General features: G+C 42.0%; 3 protein-coding genes across 10 annotated transcripts in view; 2 read left to right on the top strand and 1 right to left on the bottom strand.

Moving 5' to 3' along the window:
* The window catches only part of KCNJ16 (potassium inwardly rectifying channel subfamily J member 16), a 499,644-nt gene extending 494,229 nt beyond the window's left edge, over window positions 1–5,415 (top strand). For 2 of the 3 annotated variants that reach the window (XR_014820848.1, XM_084983839.1), the window contains one exon: window positions 3,652–5,415. The gene's annotated coding sequence lies outside the window, so the exon portion shown is untranslated. The remainder of the gene's footprint in view (window positions 1–3,651) is intronic. The other variant, XM_084983838.1, reaches the window with a different exon arrangement.
* KCNJ2 (potassium inwardly rectifying channel subfamily J member 2) lies at window positions 449–23,463 on the top strand. Of its 6 annotated transcripts, none has more exons than XM_084982932.1 (3): window positions 449–3,739; window positions 12,130–12,227; window positions 18,116–23,463. In XM_084982932.1, the coding sequence occupies exon 3, from the start codon at window positions 18,338–18,340 to the stop codon at window positions 19,619–19,621; it is 1,284 nt and encodes a 427-aa protein (XP_084839058.1). In that variant the 5' UTR covers window positions 449–3,739; window positions 12,130–12,227; window positions 18,116–18,337; the 3' UTR covers window positions 19,622–23,463.
* On the bottom strand, window positions 6,716–14,182 carry LOC110255979 (uncharacterized). Its single transcript, XM_084983164.1, has 3 exons — window positions 14,113–14,182; window positions 13,168–13,282; window positions 6,716–12,991 (listed from the first exon to the last, which is right to left on the bottom strand). The coding sequence occupies exons 1-3, from the start codon at window positions 14,180–14,182 to the stop codon at window positions 12,298–12,300; spliced, it is 879 nt and encodes a 292-aa protein (XP_084839290.1). The 3' UTR covers window positions 6,716–12,297.
* Window positions 23,464–23,723: the final 260 nt, after the last annotated feature.

The raw sequence follows: 23,723 nt of genomic DNA, 5'->3' as shown, positions 1-23,723 counted from the left end.
ATAAACAATGCTGAAAAAATAGGTCAAAATGTACTCAGTTGCTGTGGAATCAGTTTTGACATTCACTGGTTTTAAGAATCGATATTAATAGTAACCTTAATTCTATTTCACGAACCCACTTGGAGGCCCCTTCATGTTCATATGTAAGTGAATTTGATCAAAATATATCAACAAAAATGAGCTTGACCAGAATATGTATTTTTTGAATGCATATTTTACAATCATCATATAGTTAATCCTAAAATAAATCTATGAGTGTTTTATCTCTACTTTGACAAGGAGGTCCCACCAGTTAAATGAATCTTTCAATTAAATGTTTTCAGCCTAACTAGAATCAGAGATACAGGAGCATTCACATCCTTTTGACTCAGCTTGGCCTTAGGCTCCATAGCATTGACCTGGGCCAGCAGTCAGCAGACCTTTTACTGTAAAGGGCCAAAAACTAAATATTTTAGGTTTCGTGGGCCCCATATGGTCTCTGTCTTATCCACTCAACTCTGCAGTGGAACATGAAAACAATCAGCAACACCATGAAAGCAAATGGCCCTCTTATTTATAAGTCCAAAAATTCAAATGTTATAAAATTCAAATATTGTAAAATATTTTCAGCTTTTGATTTTTTCCTATCAGTTAAGATATAAAAACAGGAATTCCTATTGTGGTTCAGAGGGCTAAGAACCCAACTAGTATCCATGAGAACGCAGGTTCAATGCCAGGCCTCGCTCTGTGGGTTAAGGATCCAGTACTGTCGCAAGCTGTGGTATAGGTCTCAGATGCAACTTGGATCTGGCCTTGCTGTGGCTGTGGTGTAGGCTGGCAGCTGCAGCTCTGATTCAGCCCCTAGCCTGGGAACTTCCATATGCTGTGGGTGCAGCCCTAAAAAGACAAAAATACGTACATACATACATACATAAAAAATTCTTAGCTGATATGTTGCATAGATAAGGAGCCAGATCTGGTCTGTGGGCTATAGGTTGCAGATGCCTGTTCTATGACCATGGAAAGTCTGACACCCTTGATTCAAAGTCTTAGAAAAAGCTGGGTTTCAGAAAAAGATTTCATTTCCTATGGCTCTTTTCATATAAGGATAGTCCCTTACAAAGTCTGTTTCTCTACTTTGGGTCATTTTCCTGATGTAGATACTTTCCCATCAAAAATGTTCAATTTTATATTATTTTTCATGAACAAAGGCAGGATATGCTTGGGAGAACTCATTTCAGAGTTGGCCCTATCTGGTGCCAGGGAAGTTCCTCCATGCAAAGAAGCTTTTGAAGAATTGATTTGAAAAGAAAAAGCTTCCAATGGCGTTATCTCCAAATATTTCTTTATTTTTTCCTGGGCTGCTAGCTTTTTCCATTTTAATTCAGTTCTTCATCAGTACTTCAGTACATCAGTACATCAGTACTGAATACTATCTTTTTTTTAGGGCTGAATACTGTCTTTTTTAGGGCTGTATCTGAGGCTTATGGAAGTTCCCAGACTAGGGGTCCAATCGTAGCTGCAGCTGCCAGACTATTCCACAGCCGCCACTACTCAGGATCCCAGCCCCATCTGCGACTTACACCACAGCTCACAACAATGCCAACAATGCCGGATCCTTAACCCACTGAACAAGGCCAGGGATCAAACCCGCATTGTCATGGATACTAGTCGGGTTTGTTACCGCTGAGCTATAGCAGGAACTCCTCGAATACTATTTTGAATTAATAGCGTTCAAAAGTCCTCAAGACTAGCCCTTCTAGATATCTGCAGATCTGGATATTTGAGCTCAGTGGCCAGGAAACGGAGAGGTTTTCCTTGAGGAATTTAGGTGCAGAGAGCAAGGAAGGAGGAGGAAAAGGGGGACTAGAAGAGGGCAGCCTTGGCAGGGCCTTCCCAGAGCAGTGGCTGCCCCTCTAGCACTAGTGGGCTCGACAGGTGAACACAGACCACCCAGACGCATCTACAGTCAAGGGCAAAAGAGCACCTTCTTCCATTAGTGTGATTACAGATGACCTTGCTCACAGCTGATGGAAAATTCCTAGAGGAGAAAGGATAAGGAGAAAAGGAAAGGGGGCTGCTGGGTGGTTAAGCGATCTGAGTTGGCAGAAAAAGAAGCTGCAACCCAGTTCCTCCCATTTTCCAGAAGGCCAAGGAAATCCTCCCGCTGAAAGCTCAGTCTGCAGCCCTAGGCTTGCTCATCCAGAGACACCACCTCTACACAGGCTCGGGACAGAAAAGACAGGCACCTTTCTCATTCACTCTTGGGAGCATTTGCTCACATCTGTAAGGGAAACAAATTGAGGTCCGCTATTTTTCTCCCAACTACTTTTCCCTTGTTAGATCATGCTCTTCAGATAGTTTGAAGAAAGAAGGCAGCGCGTGGTGCCTGATGAAAGGTGTTATTCTCAGAGCCAGGTTTTTTTTGAACTTAAGCCACTGCAGTGGCTTTTATCTGCCCATAATTCTTTCTGAAGCCAAGTCCTCTGGCTATTCAAGCCATCTTCCTTCCTAGCAAGTTAAGATTGGGGCGCTTATAATTCTAGCACTTGTCAGCCAGAATCCAACCAGCACAAACCAATCGCATAAGGCTGCTCCCTTCAGCCCAATAGCTGAGATGATTTTCCCATGACGTCATGAACCTTTGCGAGCCTTTGGAAGGAAAAATCACCAGCAAGTACATCCCTCTGTCTGGAGAGCCTTTCTGACCAGAAGGTTGTTGAGGTCATCTGCAGGGGGTGAAAACACGTCCTTCGGGGAGAAGGTTTTAGACTAGCAGCATTAGTTACAGAGGTTGCCCTTATTGTTCCTTGCAAGGAAGAGAATAAAAGTGTAATCACACTAGGTCATGTGTAAATTTATACTGTTGTTACTGGCACTTAACCCTTTTCCTTCCAGGAATTGTTAAGTTCCTTTGCAGTCATAGATCAGTCCGTGGTCCATTCTCACCCAGGGTGAGTGTTTGACGGTAAGGTCCCTCAGTAGCCCAACAGAATAGAAGTCATGTAACCGACTCTCTGGAAATTACGTAAGAGAAATAAATGCCTTGGTATTTGCACAGAAAGGAAATTAGGAAATTCACTTCGAGCCTGAACTCCCAGATCCGCTCAAAATCAGTCCTGTGAGAAAAAATATTCTTGATCTGCGGGGGTCCTCAGTGGAGTTAGGGGTGAGGTCTTTCCTAGGAGAGACACCAGTTCCTATGTGGCTTGAAATGGGCTGCAGGTCAGGCTGCCTCTGGCTGGAGACACAGAAGCAGGCTCTGGACATAAGAGAAGAAACAGGGCATCTCTCAATGCCTAGGGTTCTTTTTTTCTTGACTTTTCTTTTTTCTTTTTCTTGTTTTTTAATGTCATGGCCTATAAGTCAATTCACAGAAGATGCTGTCTCTAACGGAGAGATACTTAAAAATTTTTTTTTTTTTTTTCTGAGTGCACTTGCAGGATATGGGCTGGTGTTTTAGATTACCAAGTGTGCGTGGTGCTTTTCTAGCATGTTGTTTTGAGAGGTTAATGCTTTTTCAAGGGTGTCTGTGGAGCTGCAATCGTGCAGATGCTGAACTGCATTTCCAGAGAGGAACCAAATACTAAATTATGATAGTCCTATAATTCTGGGCACTCTGCCTTGATTATTGGCTATGTTTGGGTCCCAAACCCTCTCTTTTTTTTCTAGGATTTGAAATAATGTACGGACCATGGAGGAAAAAAAAATGAACCAAGACAAGCAAAGCACGAGGAAAGAAGATAGAACATAGAGAGGGGTAAACTAATTTCTGTGCTTAATTCACTTACGGACGAGCACAGATTCATTTTGAGCCCGGGATTAAAGAGCCTTGCATAAATTTCCATTATACTGCCTGGATTTTGAAACTATGGATAGGGGCACTGGTGACTAAGTCTTTTGTGCTAAATGATGCTTTGACTAGGTAGATGTCCAGATCACTTCCGCAAGAAAATGCAAATAACATTTTCATTGTCTTCTATTCTAAGGAAACTGCCTATGCTATGTACTTATATACTTAGCTAGTGCTTTGCGGAAATAGGAAAGCGGTTGAGCCTCAGAGATTTATAGATTATTCTACTGTTGGAAAATACTGAGAGATTTGCCACTCTCTACTTTGAATTTTTCATATTTCAGTGCATAAGAAATACGGGTGCAATGGGTGAGTAGATGATTTTTTAAAAATTGCACATTATAAGATATAATTGAACTCTGAACACCGTGAAATCAGAATCATGAAAGCAGGTTACTGAGACATGGAGACTCCATGCTGACTACAGGTCTCCTGTCAGAAGGAAGCAACTACAAGTCAAAATTTAGCTGTTCTCAACCTCTCATGAGGTTTTCAGAGGTGTCATCTTTATTTAGATCAATTGATAGAATTCTATGTGTGTTTTCTGCTAATTAATTTAAAAGAAGCATATTTGTTCCTTTTCTTAATCTTGTACTGGGGAGGCCCTACATTTTTTATATAAAAATTATAGGCATAGGCATGAAGAGCAATTACTTTGAAGTTTGACCCTTGCCCGAGTTGGAAATATATCATTATTTTTCAAGGATTTTTTTTGGAAGCACTATTGAATATGTTAACAGATATAAGAGGTTTAATCTCAATAAACAGGAAAGCTCCTCCTAATTGATTTGTTTTCCCCAAATTGACTTAACAGGTAGAGTGTGAGTCTTCACGTATTTCAGTTTATATGCAGGGAAATGACAATCAGGTTACAAAAAAAGCATTATTTATAATGTCAGTTCCTGCCTGGCTAAAACGTGGTGGCTCGGTTATGCAAACGTATAAAAGAATAGATTTTGGTACAAATACAGGTTATGAAACGAGATCTTCTTTGGTGATAAGAAGATCAGAAGGTGAAACACTGGGTGACAGAATTTAAGTCTGTGTTATAAAGCCAGAGTTTATCTGTTGCTAACCATAAACTCTATTTTCTAAAAGGCTATTATCTAAAATGATAATTCATTTGAATTTCTTTAACATTTGAAATGGACTGGATGGAGCTCAAAGGTACACGCAGGGGAAAAAACAGCTGGATTTGACCCTAATTAGTACGTTAAAATACCTTAATAAGCACCTATAAAATGCGTAGTGATCTAATATGGATTTTCTTTAAATAATCATATAATGCTATTAATGTTATTTGTTCTGTTATTGTTTGCCATCAATATTATTGGCCATAGTAGTATACAAGCATTTTACTTTTGCATAGTTGTAATACAGGTTTTATTTATTTGCAACTTATACACAAGGACTTTGAATATCAAAATATAAATTTTTCAGAAACTTGTAATTAAATTGTAACTTGAGGTTATATGCCCACAGTACAGAAACTCATCAGTGAAGGAGGATTTGATCAAATCCTCAGAGAGTCATCAAATTTATTTTTAAAATGGGAGAAATTCTGCCACAGAGAAGCATGAAAACTGAGCCATTGAGAATTTAGGTTCCATGTAAAGAGAAAAAGGCCAAACTTTACATACTATAGTCAGGGTAGGAATAACTTTTGGGGGCATTACTAAGTGTCTATGAAAAATATATGTCCTATTCTAGGATTTCCAGATTTGACTGAGCAGCTATGAAAAGTTGTATTCTGCAGCAAGGGGAGGAAGAAACACTGGCTTTGAAGTCAGCAGGCTTAGAAGCCATATCTGCAGCTTCCTTCCACTCACATGAGGATCTCTCTTGGAACATAATTTCTGTATCTCTCTTTCTTGGTAAATTAAACCAAGGACTTGGGAAGCTAAAAAAAAAAAAAAAAAAAAAAAGAACCAAAAAAAAAAAAAAAATCACGTGATAGGGCTGTAGCCAAAAGCAATGAAGGAAGAAATGACAGTCAGATTAATGTTCTGACAGTTCTGCTTACATCTCTTATCTTTCAACTCACTCATCTGTAACTCCCTCCTTGTCTAAAGACTAAAGCGTCAACTCATGCTTGTCTTCAGGGTCAAAAATCTGGCCCCAATTTCATGTTCAATTCTAACATCCCTTTATTCGTGAATGTATTCAAGTCCTGACTATCACCTGGAAAGTACATTTTACTTTCTTATCTAATACCAACTTCTACTTCCAGATACAGCTATAGTGTATTCCTGAATGCCTCTTTGTTTACAATTTTAGCACTTAATCAGGCACTGCAATAGACTATTATGTTATTTAAAGACATATTATGTTAAGGTCTTAACAAAGTGTCTTATCCCTCCAACTAAGTTATTTTATTTACTGCTCTGGTCATTTTCATCATCCCTGGTAGCAGTAACACGGGTGGGAGGGGAAAGTGTCTAAAAAATGATCTCTGCGGGTTGGGCATTTCACATGTATTATTTCTAATTCCTATAAGACTCTTTCACAGTGAGCTAGATCAGTGTTGCAAATCATATCAGGCTGACCAAAAGTCCAGACTCTCCCCACTGTCCAATGCGAGCCCTGTTGTCAAGGTCATAATTTAGAATATCCTTGAAATTCAATGCATAGGGATTTAATTTGAAAGAACTACAATTTCAGAAAAAGTTTTAAGAGATCATACCCTTTGACCTAGTAATTGCACATTTGGAACCCTTTTCTAAGAAAATAGAGGTGAAGATAAACATTAATCTACAAGGACAGTTAATGTATCCTTGTAAGTATAAAACAAACATGAATATAAAAGTATATGTATAGGTGATGATTAATTAAAGCATGCTTCATATATGATGGAAATAAAATATATGCAAACATTAAAACACATGGTTTCAAATGATTTTTAATTGCATGACAAATGCTTAAATATAAAAAGTATGATACTCATTTTTCAAAAAGTATGACACATTTAAAATTATAAAAAATATATAAAGATAAAAAACAGAAATAAAGGGAAAAGAGAAGAGATATACTAAAGCATTTATAGTGGTGGGAATATGGATTTATTTTCTTTTTTATGTTTTCCCACATTATTCTATAATTTTCATCTTTATCTTGTATATTTCTCACAATGAGCATATATTATTTTCACAATTAAAAAAAAAAAGACCTAAATATACTTTACACCTAAAAAACCACATACAGGAGTTTCCAATGTGGCTCAGTGGTTAATGAACCCAACTAGCATCCATGAGGATGAGGGTTTGATCCCTGGCCTCACTCAGTGGGTTAAGGATCTGGTGTGGCCATGAGCTGTGGTGTAGGTGGCAGATGTGGCTCAGATTCTGCATCCCTGTGGCTGTGGCATAGGCCGGCAACTGTAGCTCTGATTAGACTCCTGGCCTGGGAACCTCCATATGCTGAGGGTACAGCCCTAAAAAGACCAAAAAAAAAAACAAACAAAAAAAAACCCCACATACATAAACTGTTAAAGTCCATATCCCCAAGCCTAGATATTCAATTATGTAGGTACCCTTTCTTTCAAAAGTACCAGTACAGTATTATTGAAATTACTCAAAATACATTTTGCACTTTCTTTGTAGCTTGTGGCAAATTCCTTAAATGTCGTCAATAGCGACTAGCATTGATTGTCTGAAATTGTTTGTTTTGTTGCTGTTATTGTCAGTTCTGGAAAAAGCCAAGTTGTAGGCATCTCCTGGCAGGGCTATCTGACAGAAGGAACCACCATCCATGTAAAAAGAGAATGAACCTAAGCTATAGGCTTGTTACCTTTGAGAAAGTTAACATGCCACAGATAACACAAATGAAACACCACAATCTCTGTGTTAAGAATGCAGTCATGTGGGGTCTGGCCCTAAGATGAATAGGGTATTTTTGGAGTGTAAATGTCTCACCCAGATGAGATAAATGAAGACTTCCAGAGCATGACAGAGAATAAGTGGCTAAACAATAACTCAGCTGCTCCGGAAGTGTTAGCTTCTTAAAGAGCAATCTCACTTACTCTTGTTGGTTTTATTTTTTATTTTTTTTTAGGGCTGCCCCATGGCATATGGAAGTTCCCAGGCTAGGGGTCGAATTGGAGCTACAGCTGCCAGCCTATGACACAGCAAGAGCAACGCCAGATCTGAGCCCTGCCTGTGACCTACACCTTAGCTCCTGGCAATGCCAGATCCTTAACCCACTGAGTGAGGCCAGGGATTGAACACACATCCTCATGGACACAAGTCAGATTCGTTACCATTGAGTCACAGTGGGAACTCCCTGTTGTTGGTTTTAACATATTTGATGGAAATAAAGACCATACAAAAGGACATAATAAGCATTCAAATGATTTCTCAGTAAATGAGTGCACGAGTTTTTTGTACAGAAAAGTATACACATATGCTTATTTGCAAACACAGTGTCTTACTTATCCAGAACACTTTCTGAACTATTCATAACACAGCAAATACAAGATCTTTGTGTTTAAATGCTCTGAGAAGCTAAACTAGATATCATAAGTCCATATCTTGAAGCTTTTTTATCCAAAAAGGAAACTAACCAAAACAAAGTAACTCCAAATTTAGCCTACACTCATACTATGGCAAAAATATACATCTACTTTAAACCCTTTAGATCATATTTACTTTTGCTTTGCATGTATTGTTAAACAACCTCGGTTATGTGATTTCTCAGGCCAGTGCCCATTAGAATCAACAAATTAGGCAGAGCATGGTGACAGCCTGATAGATTCAAGGCACATTTGCAGAAGCAAAAATGACAGGTGAAGGCTCCTTGATGGAGAAGAAGGAAAAATATGCAGAAAGACTTAAATAAGCTTAGTCTTAGGTCATTTGATGTAGAAGACACTATTCTTCTTGTATCCTGATAAGCCTTCTCTATTGCAGGTAAAAATGAAATAGCTTATGTTTATTGTAATGAGTCATTCCTGAGTCATGATTCAAAAGAGATGTTATATTCAAACATATTGTTACTTTCATTCATTTCATCATTCAAGTGACATTTACTGAGATTGATTTATTTACTCAGTCATGTGCAAGAAAATGAGAATATAAAGATTAAAAAAACATGGCAGAGAACTTTGAAAAGCTCCCCATTGGTAGGTGGAAACAGGCTTAGAGAAAACCATATTTGTAAAAACACGAGAGGAACAAAATGTGCTATACTAGAAATATTGACAAAGTGCTACAGAGACAACCAGTTAGAGTTTGAGGATGCATATAGCATGTAACAGAAAATAATTCCAAATCAAACAAATTTCAATTATTTAGAAAAGCCGTTATGTGATATGCTGCCTTCCCAGGAATGCCAGATAAATCAGGCATCTCATCACTGTGTGTTGCAGCGGTGACAAATGGCAAATAAGGCTGGAATAAACCACAACTGCTTCCCGCAGCTTTAGAGGAAGCTGTCTGTGCAGGCAGTGGCTTGCAGGAAGGACCTGCCGTTCTTAGAAGCAGCTTATAATTTATACACATGATTACACATATGTAGACAGAGCTGGAGGCATAATGGACATTTAGGATACAAACTAGCGAGGGGGCTGATCCTGTCCTCTGGCTTGCTCTCAGCATCCTTAACACAGCTACACATGCTATTATGTCATAGATATTAAGTCTTTCATTATAAAGACTTCACCATAAATTCTATTCCATTTCACTCTACTTCTCAGAAACTCATCAGATTTTTCTTTTTCCCACAATCCATTTTAAAACTTAAATCATAGGCTGCCTTATCTTGTCATTTGGCCATTTGATTTCACATGTGCATGGTCTGTCTTCTCCATTAGAGATTGTGACTTCTTAGAAAGAAGGCACTCTTCCTTCTAGGGCTCTGTGTCTCCCAGATCACCTTGTACATAGGTCAGGTACAAAGCAGCTACTCAACCAGTAACTTTATTGAATTTAATACAAAGATTAAATCTTGCCAGTGCAGTAAGTGAAACTGCCAAAGGAGTTTTCCAATGGGTAAGATAACATTCTGTGGCTTAAAATTCCCTAGTAGGTGCCTTGTCCTCATAGCAGCAGGCTATAAACTCATCCTGTCTGCATTTAAATTCAATATAACATTTCTTTCTTTATTATGTACTACTATTATCACTGTGAAGATTAGTAAGTGGCTCTTTCTGCCTAGCAGATGCAGATGACAGGAGCTTCTCATCTCTTATCACTGTGAAATTGGACAGCCTACATGGTTAATGGAAGTCTGAGAATATATCTGATTGCTGGTGGTCTTAGCATAAGTGCCAAGGAAAGATTTATGTTCCCAGTGGAACAATCTCCTTCTGTGTCACACGATCATTCATAATCTGACTGCAGATCTAGACTGTGACTAATATTTGGCTTTAATATGATAGGTGGTTACCGTGGAAGGAATCAGTAAGAGCATAATTGTCACTTCCTTGGAAAAATTTAATTCACAGATGGATCCCAACACCCAACTGCACTGGTGTCCAAAACTAATGGGGATTTTTGCTAAATAAGGACCGATCCAGCCAAAAAAGATATACTCTGACTAGAGAAATCTGTATCACGTATTGCTATAAAAAGTATATTTACCCAAACGCTGACTGTTTTGGAACACTAGAATTTTCTTAATAGGGATATAGTGAAAAGTCACTCACTAATTAAAAGGCACATTTATATTTTTTTCCCTAATAAGGTAAAGCAATCAAGTTAATCACTGCTCTCATGCACTTAACAAAGTTTCAGTTGCTGACAAAATTTAATCCTTCATGCTTCCTTATTAAGATAAGGTAAAATTTTTATTCATTAAAATAATCAACTTTTCTTTAATTTTCTACTTCAGTAAATAAGCCTTGCTGCATATCATTCCATGGGAGGGGAAAGTGATGATGAGAAAGACCAGGATACATTATTTATTTGCCCCCTCCCATAAATAAGCTTATACAAACAACCATAATCTTATTAACATTGCATTCATTTCTTTAAAGGTTTTTCCTATTACGTGAAACTCTTGGCCTGCGGTGCCTTCCATTTATTTGGAGTAGCATATTAACGCAAAACAAGTTCAACCCTAATTCCGGAGAAATGGCGTTGCCTTCTGGGTGACTGGTTTTCCAAAAGAGCTCATTACCTGGAAATAAAAGTGTTGTCTCTGTGCATTCAGGGGGTTTGGAAAATTCTTAGCCATCTCCAGATGCACAGAATGAATCATAATTAAGAGAACATATATAAATAATTACTTTCCTCTTTTCACTGAGGTTTAATACTCCTTAAAGGATTAATTAGACCGCTCCTGTTTCTTAGAAGAAGTCCATGAGGAAACACATTTCAGAAGAAGCTTATTGCAGCCCCATGAACTATTCCTCAGCCTCTTGCCCTTCAGATGAATCAGCTTCTCCGTCTCCAGGCTCTTTGAGATTTAGGCTACAGCCTGGCTTCCTATGTATCCATCTATTTTGCAGCGTTAATCCAAACTGCCTACCAATAACACTTGGTTTAATATGCTAAATTAGACCTCCCTGGTGTGAAGCCTGATTCGCACAGAGAGGGCTTGAAAAGGCAAGATGGTGGGTAACAGGGCTTGCACACTGTATCAAGCAAGTATTTGGCTATCAGAGTCACGCCGCGTGCACAGCCTGTTCCTTACCCTTTTAATTTCAGTATCTTTGCTCTGTGCTGGGGCAAGCGGCATAACGCAGGATTAAGAGCCATCTGCAAAACCGTAGCGCATTTCACCAGCACCTCCTAGGGGCCATGTGCGGGTATGAGGCTAGGAGGTGGGTACCGGTGCAGACCCTTTCCTTGTTCAGTTTCACCTCGCCCATACACAGCAATCCCCCGGGCTCTGCCGCTCAGAACGCCAGCGAGTTTGTTGAAGGAGTTTGGCGTCTCTAGGAGGCCTTTTAGAGGCTTAAATAAACTGCACGGAAGACACGTTCGATCGCTTGAAGTAATAAACATGCAACACACACAGGGATTTCAAACTGAGTGTTAAGGAAGAGACACCTAAATATACTGTGTCCTTTGAGAGCAAAGCTTCACTATGACACCAAAGTACTCAGATTTATGCACCACCCCAATTTACACACACATACACACACACGCACACACACGCGCGCGCGCGGTTTAATCTGTAAAGTTCGAGGATCCGAACCGGTTAACACTGACGTTGACATAGCTTTTGAAAGGGTCTACATGCTCTTGCCTGGTTGCTGGGAATGAGGGCTGGGAGGCGCTGGTGCGAGGGCAGAGCTGAGTGCCTGTAGGAGTTGCCGTTCCAGGGAATTCATTACTCTTTAATTGCTCTGATTTTAGATCAGCAGAGCGTGCCGGGCGCTGGTGGAAAAAGAAACTGAGGGCGGACACTGCGAGAGGGAACGAGTCGTTCACCCTCCAGAGCAGTCTAGGCGCTTGTAAGTAATTCACCAGCAGTCGGGAGAAGGAAGAGCCAAGCGGTTAGGCAGTTGCAACACTTGCGCGCGTCTAAATCCAGCTGGGTTCTGCGCGCCGGTCGCGGTCCCTTTCCCCACTGAATTCGCGGCTCCTCCGCGCACCGCTGGTTCCGCGGGAGTTGTGAGGGACGTGGGGGCTCTTGGGTGGGAGGGAAGGGGAGAGGAAGAGGCGCCCCGGCTGAGGTGGAAGCCTCCACCGCTGCCAGCGTTTCGCCCGGACACAGGCATCCCGCAAGCCCCTTGGGATACACGCATGGCACAGCCGCCACGGAGGACAGAAAAAGGGAAGTGTGGGGCTCGGAAAGGGGTAGGAAGCTTTGCCCAAAGGCCAGGCTGCAATTAGGCAGCCGCAAAAGCCCGGCCGCGGAGCTTCCCACCTGCTGCTGTCCCAGCTGGGGCGCAACTTCCTCCTCCCCGGCCCCGCCGGACTCCCAGACCGGGCTCGGAGGGCGGAGGGGAAGGAAGCGGCGGCAGGTTCTCCTCGCTGGCTGCGCCGCAGGCCGGGGTGTAGCATCCTCCCCTCCCCGCCGAGGTTCCCGGGGCCGGCCGCGCGGTCAGGCGCGCTGCGATTGGTCGGCAGCGGCCGGGGCGGGGCCAGGCGGTATCTCCCGGACGGCCTCAAAAGAGCCCAGGATATTGCAGAGCGCACTGGAGCCCTAGCCAGCGCGCAGCCTTCCCCGGCGCCGGCAAGCTGGGTCTTGGGAATTCTGGTTTGCTTTGGCTCACTCGCTTTCACAAACTACTGGATCTTACATGCCTCTGTAACCCCCCACTTCCACTCCATGTCCCCATGCTCCTGCGCCAGCAACAGGTAAGGGCTGCTGTGTATTTTCTTCCCTCCTTTTCTCTTGTTGCCTGTGTATCCTGGGGAGTGGACTCGGGCTGCCGTCCCCGACCCTACCCTGCCCGGCTGCTCCAGAGGTGCCCAGCTGTCACGCTGTTGTAGCGCTCACCCACGCTCCGGAGTCCCAGATCATGCCTATAGAGTTTGTGTGCGCACCAGAACATCCCCAGAGCTAAAAATACTGAGACATGCTTGGAACAGTTGAGCAATAGAAACAGATTTCTCTGCAGCATCTGTTTGTGCTCATAACTTCCAGTGCACCAGCTGTAGCAAGATACAGCGTTTGGAGACAAGGGCGAGGGAGCCTGTGTTCGATTCTCACTCTAAGGGAAAAAAAGGGGCGGGGGCGGGATGGGGGGTGCGTCTGGAGTACTGGTCTCAAATCTTGGCAAATCTTGGCACTCGGTACTAGTCCTGATCCTTGGCGTCTCTCCTTCCCCCCCCCCCCCTTTGTCATTGCTTCAAGTGTAGCTTCCAGTTCCAAACCGAGCGAGCGTCTCAGAGTTGCTTTCCTGGGGAAGAGAGCGGGAGCTCGGGTTGGCTTTGAGCCTGAAGACCGCAAAACTTTTACATCATCTGTCACTCTCCCCTAAGCAACTTGTTTTTCTTAGTAATAATAGTGTTAATACCGAAATTAAAGGCAGTGTGGTTTCAGGGAAGCACAGTGGTCAAAACGACCTGATTCTGCAAAAGATTGCATCATAAAACATAGACTCATCATGACAATTGAAAAAAAAACCGAGATAGGAAATGGGCAGTTTATTGCCTGCGTCTGGGTAATCCTATCAGTAGGATCATAACTAGGATAAGGCTGTGAATCCTGGGGATTTTCATAAACTCTGAATTTACCTATTAAGAAATAAGGCATTATTGTAAACGTGTTTTGGCTATGCAAAAAAAATGAATATTGCTTTGTACCACTTCTTTTCTTTCCATATTCATACTCGGTAGGCTGCCAGACTTCCTCTGGCTAACCACTGTTATATGTCTCCTGTATATTACCTGTACACTTGCTAGCTTCTTCCTGCTCACTTCTGCCCCGGCCCCCAAGTGTTTTATTTATATTTGCCATTACCCGGAAAAATCGCCATGCTCAGGAGTAAGAGATGTTTAAGGATGGTGGGAAGCGTGAGAGTTGGGGTCAAGGTCATTTCACTTCGCTTTCAGCTCCTCCCCCTCTCTCTTGGGGGGGGGGGGCACTTTCTTTTACGTTATTGATATCCATTAGGAATATCTGTACCGAACTCTATTGAATTTGACATTAAAAAATAACACGGTATTTCTACTTCCTTCAGACTTTCCGGCTCTAGACTCTCTGGTTGGCTGTAGCGTCCTTGTATGACTTTCGAGTAGTGTGAACGATTGACCACGCTGTTTACCTGAACAGACCGGCTGTTTCAGGCTTTTTTCTTTTACTGTATAGTTTTGTTTACCAAAGAGGTGTATTTTCCAGCGTTTACACGTGCTAAGTGATGCTACATGCATTACTGAATAGGAACCTGGTAGAGCTCACAGAGATAAGCGGGCATCCCTCTCCCCTCCCCCTCGGCCCCTCCCCCTCCCTTCTGTTTACTGCGCTTCTAAGAGGTTACTTCGCTAGCATTTGCGCTCTCATAGCAACATGTGCCCAGAGCACACTCAGGCTCGTCTATATGGCGTCAGCTGGGGAATAGCTGCTCTAAACACTCATTAGCAGACCTCTCCTTCAGCCCGGCGCACTTTCTTCTCCTCTCCTTATTTCCTTTTCGTACTTACAAACTTTTTTTTTTTTCACTATATGCTGCTACCATATTAGGAGACCCATTTATTCTCATTTACTCTTCTTGATTACATGTTTCTGCTCTCTTATAATCCATAGCAGGGTTCTTTCCTTTATGATACAAATGATCCGGATTCATTCATTTGCACCGTGCTGTCTCCTGGACCTTGTGTTTCTCTGCAGCTCTCTTGCCTTTAACATCCACCTTGAGATGGAAGCTGAACTATTTTTTTCCATTGCTTATGCTTAATTTTGGCTCAGCCTATAAATAGTCTTAACATGAACAGCACTACATGTAGCCTCTCCATTTCCCAGAAATACTTTCTACCTCATTGGTTATACTGTGGGTAAAAATGATTATTTGTATCTATTACATTTAGACCAGGCCCTGAAATATTTTGGCTGACAAGAGGGAATGCACACACAGCTCACCAATTCAGATACGAATTCTCCAGAGTCGTACCCATCAGGGAGTCAAATCACTTGATGTTTTCATCTATTCTTAATCAGATGTTTCTCAAAAAATTACTTTGACTCTATCCTAAAATGAAGTTGCATGAAAGCCCTATTCCAAATTAAAGGGCTTTTTTTTTTTCTTTTGCCAGATGCTCAGGAATTGGTGATTTTCAGTGTGAGAAGAGCAGACAAGGAAGTCTTCTGCTTGCCTGCAGCCACTCAGGCATGTGGGCAGGTTAATAGGAAAGACATTCTTCATAGTGAACGAGTAAGACAATTACCCTATCGAACTTTGGCAGGTTCTAGATTTTTGCTCTGTCATCAGCTCCACAAAAGTCTGAATACATGTAATGTGTGTGCACACATATACACACATAAATCTGTTTTGGAGCATATCTACTAGAAGTGACAAAAGTTTCCATTTTGCCAAAAAATATTTTTTCCCCTTTCCAGGCAGGAATGGTAGAATTTCTAAATGATGCTCCGCATATGGAACAAATTCTGTCATTAGCAATGGAAATAAGACAATAATAGTCGCTCAATACAGGCTATTTTCAAGATTCTAAATGCGGAAAGCTATTCGGAGGAAGCTGGTATTGTGTGTTTTGTGGAATTCAAACTAATGTCCTGGGGTCAAGATTTTTGGAAAGTTGTAATTCAGTCTTTAGATTTCATATGGTTGTTATGCCTTAATCTGGAAAGAGTGCAGAAATAAGTCAGAAGAAATTTGAGACTGTCTACTCATGGTCCCTAATGGTAACTCAGATGGAAGGATTGTTTTGAATCATGAAAAGGGAATTTCTTGGTGTCAGCTTATACTATAAGATTCTGAAGTCAGTCAGAGCTCAAGGATAAAACGCTATTTAGATGAGCTCCCCCACCACACACCTTTGCACCTGCCTTCAGTACCACGTTATTATCTCTGTTTTTGTGTAGAAATGCTGGGCAATTTCATATGAGCCAAAAAAAGCTGAAATCACTGTTAAAAAAATCATTTTTATGTCCAGGATCTAGAACCCCGAGGAACAGAAGTCTTGTTTCCTTTGTCCAAGTACAAACTTCATGGGGAAGCAGACAAAACACTGAAGCAGGTGGAAGGCTGTGAAGGCACAGTAACTTCTTTTTTTATAAAATAATTCAAAGGCACTTTCAAATCGGGCATCATTTAGGTGTCAAAAGCTGCCAAAATGTAACACACATTGCAATTTTCACAGATGACTAATCTCAGGAAAAATGTGTTGGGGCACATTCTTGCATAATAACTTGGATAAAGAGGGAGAAGTGAAAAGACTGTAACAAGGCATTTTCAAAGACAGTGCACCTTGCCTCTCTCTAAAGGGGTGCAGGAAAACAGAGTGGTGATTTGCTTTCTTTGTTTGTGGTTGGCTTGGCTGAACTTGGTGCTGTTAACTGCTTAATCTGAATGTGGTTTTGGGGGGAGAAAGGAAAAGTGGAATCCTCGGCATCAGGACTTCAACACATTTCCGATCCTCCCCATCTGTTGTTCATTGTCCCCCTTTAATACGAGAGATAGATTTGGTTGTTTGAAAAGTTGAGAATTGCTTTTATTTTTCAGTTCTGTGCTATATTCAGTTTAAGAAATTTTTCTTTGATTCACAGAACACCCTAGACTTTCTCTTAGGCTTTTGTTAATCAAGGAAAAATTGTTTCTTTGGAGCAAAAATGGAAAGTCAGTCGATGGTTTTTACGGGGGGGGGGGGGGGGCAAGAGGAGAAAACTGAAAACTACTGTTTGTTCACATTTAGTGAAGGTGAGCGCCTTCTCCATAGGAACACAGGGCAAGCAGTAGCCCTGGAAGTGAAAGTAAGCTGCCTGATCCTTATAATGTACTCCTACAAAGCTGTCTCTGTTTGGGAAAACACAGACTTGGACTTACATGAAATGAGTTCCAGCTTTATCTCAATCCGCTAAAGACCTGGTCCTTGGGTGCAAAGGTGCTTACTTCCTAGCCTGTCATTACACATGGCAATCCCATCTCCAGAGAATTTCAGGACTCTGCTTGCTAGGCAACAGACTCGCTCTGTATCCCCCATAGCAAGCCTGCGTCTTCAAGTCAGAATCCCTTGCGCTAACAAAGATGTTATCAGGCGTTTCTGCACAGTGGCTGCTCTAAAGTGTGTGAAGTGATGGAGCAAGCCCAAACAGTCTCCAGAAAGTGGGATCCATTTCAGATGATTATAAGGGCTGTCTGCTCAGTTTTATCTTTTAAACAGAATAGTCTGTGCCTTCGCAGTTCAACCCTGTCATCAAAGGCTCCAGTATTCTCCCAGAATGCACCTGCTACTCAGTTAATAGTAACATTCTACATTCAAGGTGAAATGCTCTCTAGACATGTCCGAGTTCACAAAGCTTCATGACAAAGCCTTGGAGTAAGGGAGTCTTCCTTTTGCTTAGTCACTCGGGAGCCGAGCAAGTAGAGGAGGCAAAAGAAGAGAAAAAGAGGACAGAGGTGGATCTGTAAAAGAGAACATTCCAGATTTGTTGGGGGAAAAAAAAGAAAAGAAGAAGAGGGGAAAGGGGGAACCTGTGATTTTGGTTGAAAGACTGTCACAAGTAACTAATTCTTCTGTGTTCGATGACTTCGTTAAAATAAGAAAATACTTGCGGGGGCGGGGGGGGGGAGGGGATACAAAGAAAGGAGAAACCCAGTGAGTCAACCTGGAGTCTGTTTATCTACATCTGACCCCATGTCTTGCTAGGAAACGTTGCCTAGGGTGTAGAACCCTTTTATAATGACTCCTGTAATGAGGGATCTCTCTGTTTTTGCAGGACGTGTTCTCTGGATGTCAGCTGAGTTGCTAAGGTGACTCCGCATGTCAGGAGACAGACCCTGGTAGACAGAACCTCAAGGCTCCTGGAGACCCCCATCTCTCCTTATTTTTTTTTTGTGTGTGTGTCCTCACCGAACATTCAAAACTGTTTCTCCAAAGGGTTTTGCAAAAACTCAGACTGTTTTCCAAAGCAGAAGCGCCGGCGTCCACAGCCGAAGCGATGGGCAGTGTGCGCACCAACCGCTACAGCATTGTCTCTTCAGAAGAAGACGGCATGAAGTTGGCCACCCTGGCGGTTGCCAACGGCTTTGGGAACGGGAAGAGTAAGGTCCACACCCGGCAGCAGTGCCGGAGCCGCTTCGTGAAGAAGGACGGCCACTGTAACGTGCAGTTCATCAACGTGGGCGAGAAGGGGCAGCGGTACCTGGCAGACATCTTCACCACGTGCGTGGACATTCGCTGGCGGTGGATGCTGGTTATCTTCTGCCTGGCCTTCGTCCTCTCGTGGCTATTTTTCGGCTGTGTGTTTTGGTTGATAGCTCTGCTCCATGGGGATCTGGATGCATCCAAGGAGAGCAAAGCTTGTGTGTCCGAGGTCAACAGCTTCACGGCCGCCTTCCTTTTCTCCATTGAGACCCAGACGACCATCGGCTACGGCTTCAGGTGTGTCACCGACGAATGCCCGATCGCTGTTTTCATGGTGGTCTTCCAGTCCATCGTGGGCTGCATCATCGACGCCTTCATCATCGGAGCAGTCATGGCCAAGATGGCCAAGCCCAAGAAGAGAAACGAGACCCTGGTCTTCAGTCACAACGCGGTGATCGCCATGAGAGATGGCAAGCTCTGCTTGATGTGGCGGGTGGGCAACCTTCGGAAAAGCCACCTGGTGGAGGCTCACGTGCGCGCGCAGCTCCTCAAATCCAGAATTACTTCTGAAGGGGAGTACATCCCCCTGGATCAAATAGATATCAACGTTGGGTTTGACAGTGGCATTGACCGTATATTTCTGGTGTCCCCAATCACGATCGTCCACGAAATAGATGAAGACAGTCCTTTATATGACCTGAGTAAGCAGGACATTGACAATGCAGACTTTGAAATTGTTGTGATCCTAGAAGGTATGGTCGAAGCCACCGCCATGACCACACAGTGCCGGAGCTCGTATCTGGCCAACGAAATCCTCTGGGGCCACCGCTATGAGCCTGTTCTCTTTGAAGAGAAGCATTACTACAAGGTGGACTATTCGAGGTTCCACAAGACTTACGAGGTACCCAACACTCCCCTTTGCAGTGCCAGGGACTTAGCAGAAAAGAAATACATCCTGTCCAACGCTAACTCATTTTGCTATGAAAATGAAGTGGCCCTCACGAGCAAAGAGGAAGATGACAGTGAAAACGGAGTCCCAGAAAGCACGAGTACGGACACCCCCCCGGACATAGACCTTCACAACCAGGCAAGCGTACCTCTAGAACCCAGGCCCTTGCGGCGAGAGTCAGAGATATGACTGGACCCGCCTCTGGAATAGTTACTTTAAAACACAGTCTGTTGGTCAAAGGCCCAAAACAGTGATTCAGACGACGGTACTGGTGAAGAGGTGGGTCGAGACAAGTGGCCGCGAGGGACTGAGGTTAGCACAGAGGGCTTCAAAGAAGGACTGTAAGCTCGAAGATTAACATAAAGCACTAAACATGCCTCCCCGTGACCCGATGATGGCACATACATGTTGTAGAATAAGTTAGGGTGGGGTGTTTATGTTGTGTTTTGTGTTTTTACAAAACTTGAACTTGCAGGCAAGCCTTGGTTGGTTGGGTGTTTGACTTATCCAGAATGCTTCTCTTTAGGGAACAAGAATGTTTTTAATGGCATAACATTTTTAAATGTTTTAAAGGCAAGACTCTGCCTTAACTTTTGAAAAGCTGCTAACTACATGAACACAAATTGTATTGTTGCAGTGTAGTTTTTTCTTTTGTGTAATTTAAAAGTCAGTGTTGAACTTGGTTGAAAGCTCATGATATGTGCTTCAAAGTGGCAAGTATTTGGCTATTAGCTGCCAAAACGAGAGCCTGATTTTTTTGAGGCCAGTAATTTGTTTGCTAGAATTGATTTCTCTCTCTCTCTCTCTGTCTCTCTCTCTCTCTGTCTCTCTGTCTCTCTAGTTACATAAGGGCATTATGTAACACTAGCCAAATGGTAGCCTCCGGGTTGTTGTTGGTTTTTGTTTTTGTTTTTCCTCCATGATGTTAATGGGTTATCTCAAATTTTAAGTTAGACTACCTAGAATAAAATACCAAAGATAATGCACATTTTTGCACAGTGGAGCTTACACTAAAAAGGAAAGCAAGCCCCACAGCTGCCTTGACATCAAGAGACACTAACTTGGAACCTCAGCAAGACCTTGAACTGCCCTCTCCTTTCGCACCTTATTCAGAAAACAGAACATCACACACACAGTCTCGTGAGTGTAGTGCTTTTACATTTTTGTTCTTTCATGTAACTTTCACATGATAGGAGGAAGAAGACAGGGGAAGTAAAATTCACATATACAAACACACACACACACACACCCGTGATAGAAACATCTCTTCTTTCCTTGGAGGTGGTGCTGGCCAGGCGAACACCTAAGTTGAGAGATGATGATGTGCTCTTAGACTTTTTCTTCTGGTTTTTTTCCATTTTTGCACATTCCAAAATTTATTCCATAAGACCTAGGTTGACGCTAGCTGGCATCCTTCACGCTGAGCCATCCAACATGAAAGATCAATAGGTTTAAACCCTTGCGGCTGAATTCCTCGCCCGGATTGTCAGTACATTTCCAGCTTGACTTCATCTTCCAAAAGATGCCACGCCTGGCCTCTAGGCCGGTCCTGGGTCTGGAGTGAGTCCTACAGCGCCTGAGCGGGCAGTGAATGCCAAAGTGAGATGTGGACAAACCATTTTCTGTACCTCATCAGCTCAAATATTCAGGATGGAGGGGAATGTTGCCTTTTTTTTTTTTTTGAACAGTAGAGTAGGAATGAAAATGTCTCAGTATTTTAGGGTCAGTAAGAGCCGTAGAAATTCTGACAGTCACAAGTAAAGGAGACAGTGGTCAAAAGGGTTCTTCCCCCTTCATGGGTGTACACTCAGGCCTGAATCGGAGCTGATCCCTTTTGCCTGTGGCGCCTGAGACCAGGTTTCTTGGGACGCATGGTTTTCCAGAAGCCTCTCCTGCCTGGCTGCTTGACCTGCCAGAAACATTTGTTTTGTTTTGTTTTGTTTTGTTTTCTGCTCTAGCTCACCATAACGGAACTCTCTTTAGATCGACAGTTCCTTATTTGTGAATTCTGGGGCTGCTGACTTTTCTTTTTAATTGGAGTCTCCGAATCAGCTCTCTCGTGGTATTATGTCCCTGTATGCCATTAAAAAACAGCTTGTTCTAAAATCCTGTATTTTGTAAACTGATGCCTGTGATGGTCTCTGGTTCTTGAACAGCCATATCTGAATGCGGTGCCTGCAATACCATGACAGTCTCTGCCGTTCTCAGCCTTCAAAGCCGACGGGTTTGAAAACTGTGGCATTCTTTTCATTAAAACCAAGTCAGAGCTATCAAGTGAGTGGATGCTGCTTTAAGTCCAAATTTAAAGGCAGATTTGGGAAGTTGTTCAGAGAATTGGAGGAACGGGGATGGAGTGGGCGAGAGAATTTAGTCTTCTGTCCATGGCCCACCGTTTGGCCATGGACGGTGAGAGGAGATGGAGGACTTTCAGCTGCTGCTATTTCGATACTTTTGCAAAGGAAAATAATCAAACCAAAGAGTATTCAGTGATAGGTAAATTAAATGAAGATACAGTGGAGAAGGGGGGTGACCGCAGAGAAGGCACCTTCCCATCACAGAGTGCTGCCACTTAAAAAGACTTGAGCTATTTGAAAGGGGGTGGGGGTGGGGGCAAGAACGGGGGAGGGAGATCTTTCAACTTCTTTCTGACAAAGAGAAAAAAAAATTCTAAAATTTCTGGTGCACAGGTTTGTTTGTTTTCGTTTTTTTTTTTCCGAGAAAATTTTGCAGAAGCTATGTTTTTAAAGTGTACATTTTATAAAGTTTATCAGATATTTTCATATTTAAAGCCAAATGTAAATAGAAGTCTGTAAAGGGAAAAAAAATTGCCATAGAAAGTATAATTTCAGTGCAGCCATTTCTGGGAGCTAGTACCTATATGCTACCGGTTAGCATGGTTTTAGCAAATATTTACCAGCCTTATAAGGTTCGTATTGCTATGTTCTTCTGTTATTTATTTCAGCATGGACTGTTCATTTGAAAGCTTTTTCTGGTTATTAGTGTTTTAACAGTTACAAGCTTTAAATGGCAATTTTTCTTGTTGTTAAGAGCCAAGACACAGATAATGCACAAGGTTGGTTTTTTTTTTTTTTTTTTGCTGCATTTTACCTTCAAAACATTTGTCCTTATTGACTGGGTCTCCTTAATTAGTAGATATTTGTCATCATAGTGCAGACTGAAGAGACTCACCGTGAATACCTGGGGCCTATCCCCAGGTCTGTGTCTCTTCTCTGTTGCAAGCAACCCCCCATTGAATTTTATTTAGGAATGATTCCCTTTTAAAGAATTTTTGCCCATGACTGTATGGGCATTCTATTTTGGGGAAGAGGCATAGATTCCTGTTTATCCTATTTTTAAATAAAAGGTAGCAAAGTGAATTCTATTTTGATTATTGAGAAAGGAATAGTTTTCTATCCCTCTAAGAGTATACTTGAATCAGACATTTTAAGGATGTCACTGTAGCACTGTAGTCATTTCCAAATTCCTGGAGAAAGTTTGCTTTACCTTTTTTTTTTTTTCCTCCTATTAATGTATTATTTCTTCCCTTCCCTTCCTTTCTTCCCTATAAACGCCCATCTCAAACCTCAATGTTATTCTGTGGGTTCTATTCCCCAAATCATGTTACCCTGGCAAAAAAACAAATGTCGGTTCGTAGTTTAGGATCAGCCACTCAATAAAGGTAAAAAAGTGTGTTCTAAGAAGTAGAGTGAGTCGTTTTTCACTCTGTGTCTAGCGATGTTCAGTTTTGTTTTTGTTTTTTTTTTCTTAAAAAAAAAAAAAAAAAAGTGTTGCATTGTCACTCACTCCCGACTAGAATCCCTTTTCTAGTTATGTTGGGTTTCAGCTCTGGGTTCCAGTAAATTGAACAATCCCGGCCTTGGACAATCGTGATAGTTATTATTTTCCCATTTGCTGTCTTTTTGTATCTGAAGTCTTCCTAATGTACTGCACAAACCATGGATTGTACATATTTTTATATATTATGTCTTATTTTATTATTTCTAAATAAAAAATTAAAAATTGAAAACAAATCAGTGCAAGAATTTTTGGGCCCCCTGTTATGATTACTGTAGCCTCTGAGATAGAAAGCAAAGCTTCCCAAACAATGAGACATAAACCCTGAGAGTTGGAATGAATAGAGCCATAGAAATCTCCGAAACAGACAGGTATGATGGGGTGGCAGGTTACTTTAATCCAAGTTAGAGGAAGTCAAGCTCATATTTTGTTTTTGGACAGAATGTCTTAGGTGGAGAGAACATAGACGGGAAAACAGTCAAACCAAACTAAAAGT

This window comes from Sus scrofa, chromosome 12 (assembly GCF_054392235.1).
Source record: "Sus scrofa isolate SSC_HxYL_T2T_F1_AM1 chromosome 12, Sscrofa_HxYL_maternal_Yorkshire_Landrace_v2.0, whole genome shotgun sequence".
In the NCBI taxonomy this organism is placed as follows: Eukaryota; Metazoa; Chordata; class Mammalia; order Artiodactyla; family Suidae; genus Sus; species Sus scrofa.
This window is presented reverse-complemented; position numbering and strand designations above follow the sequence as displayed.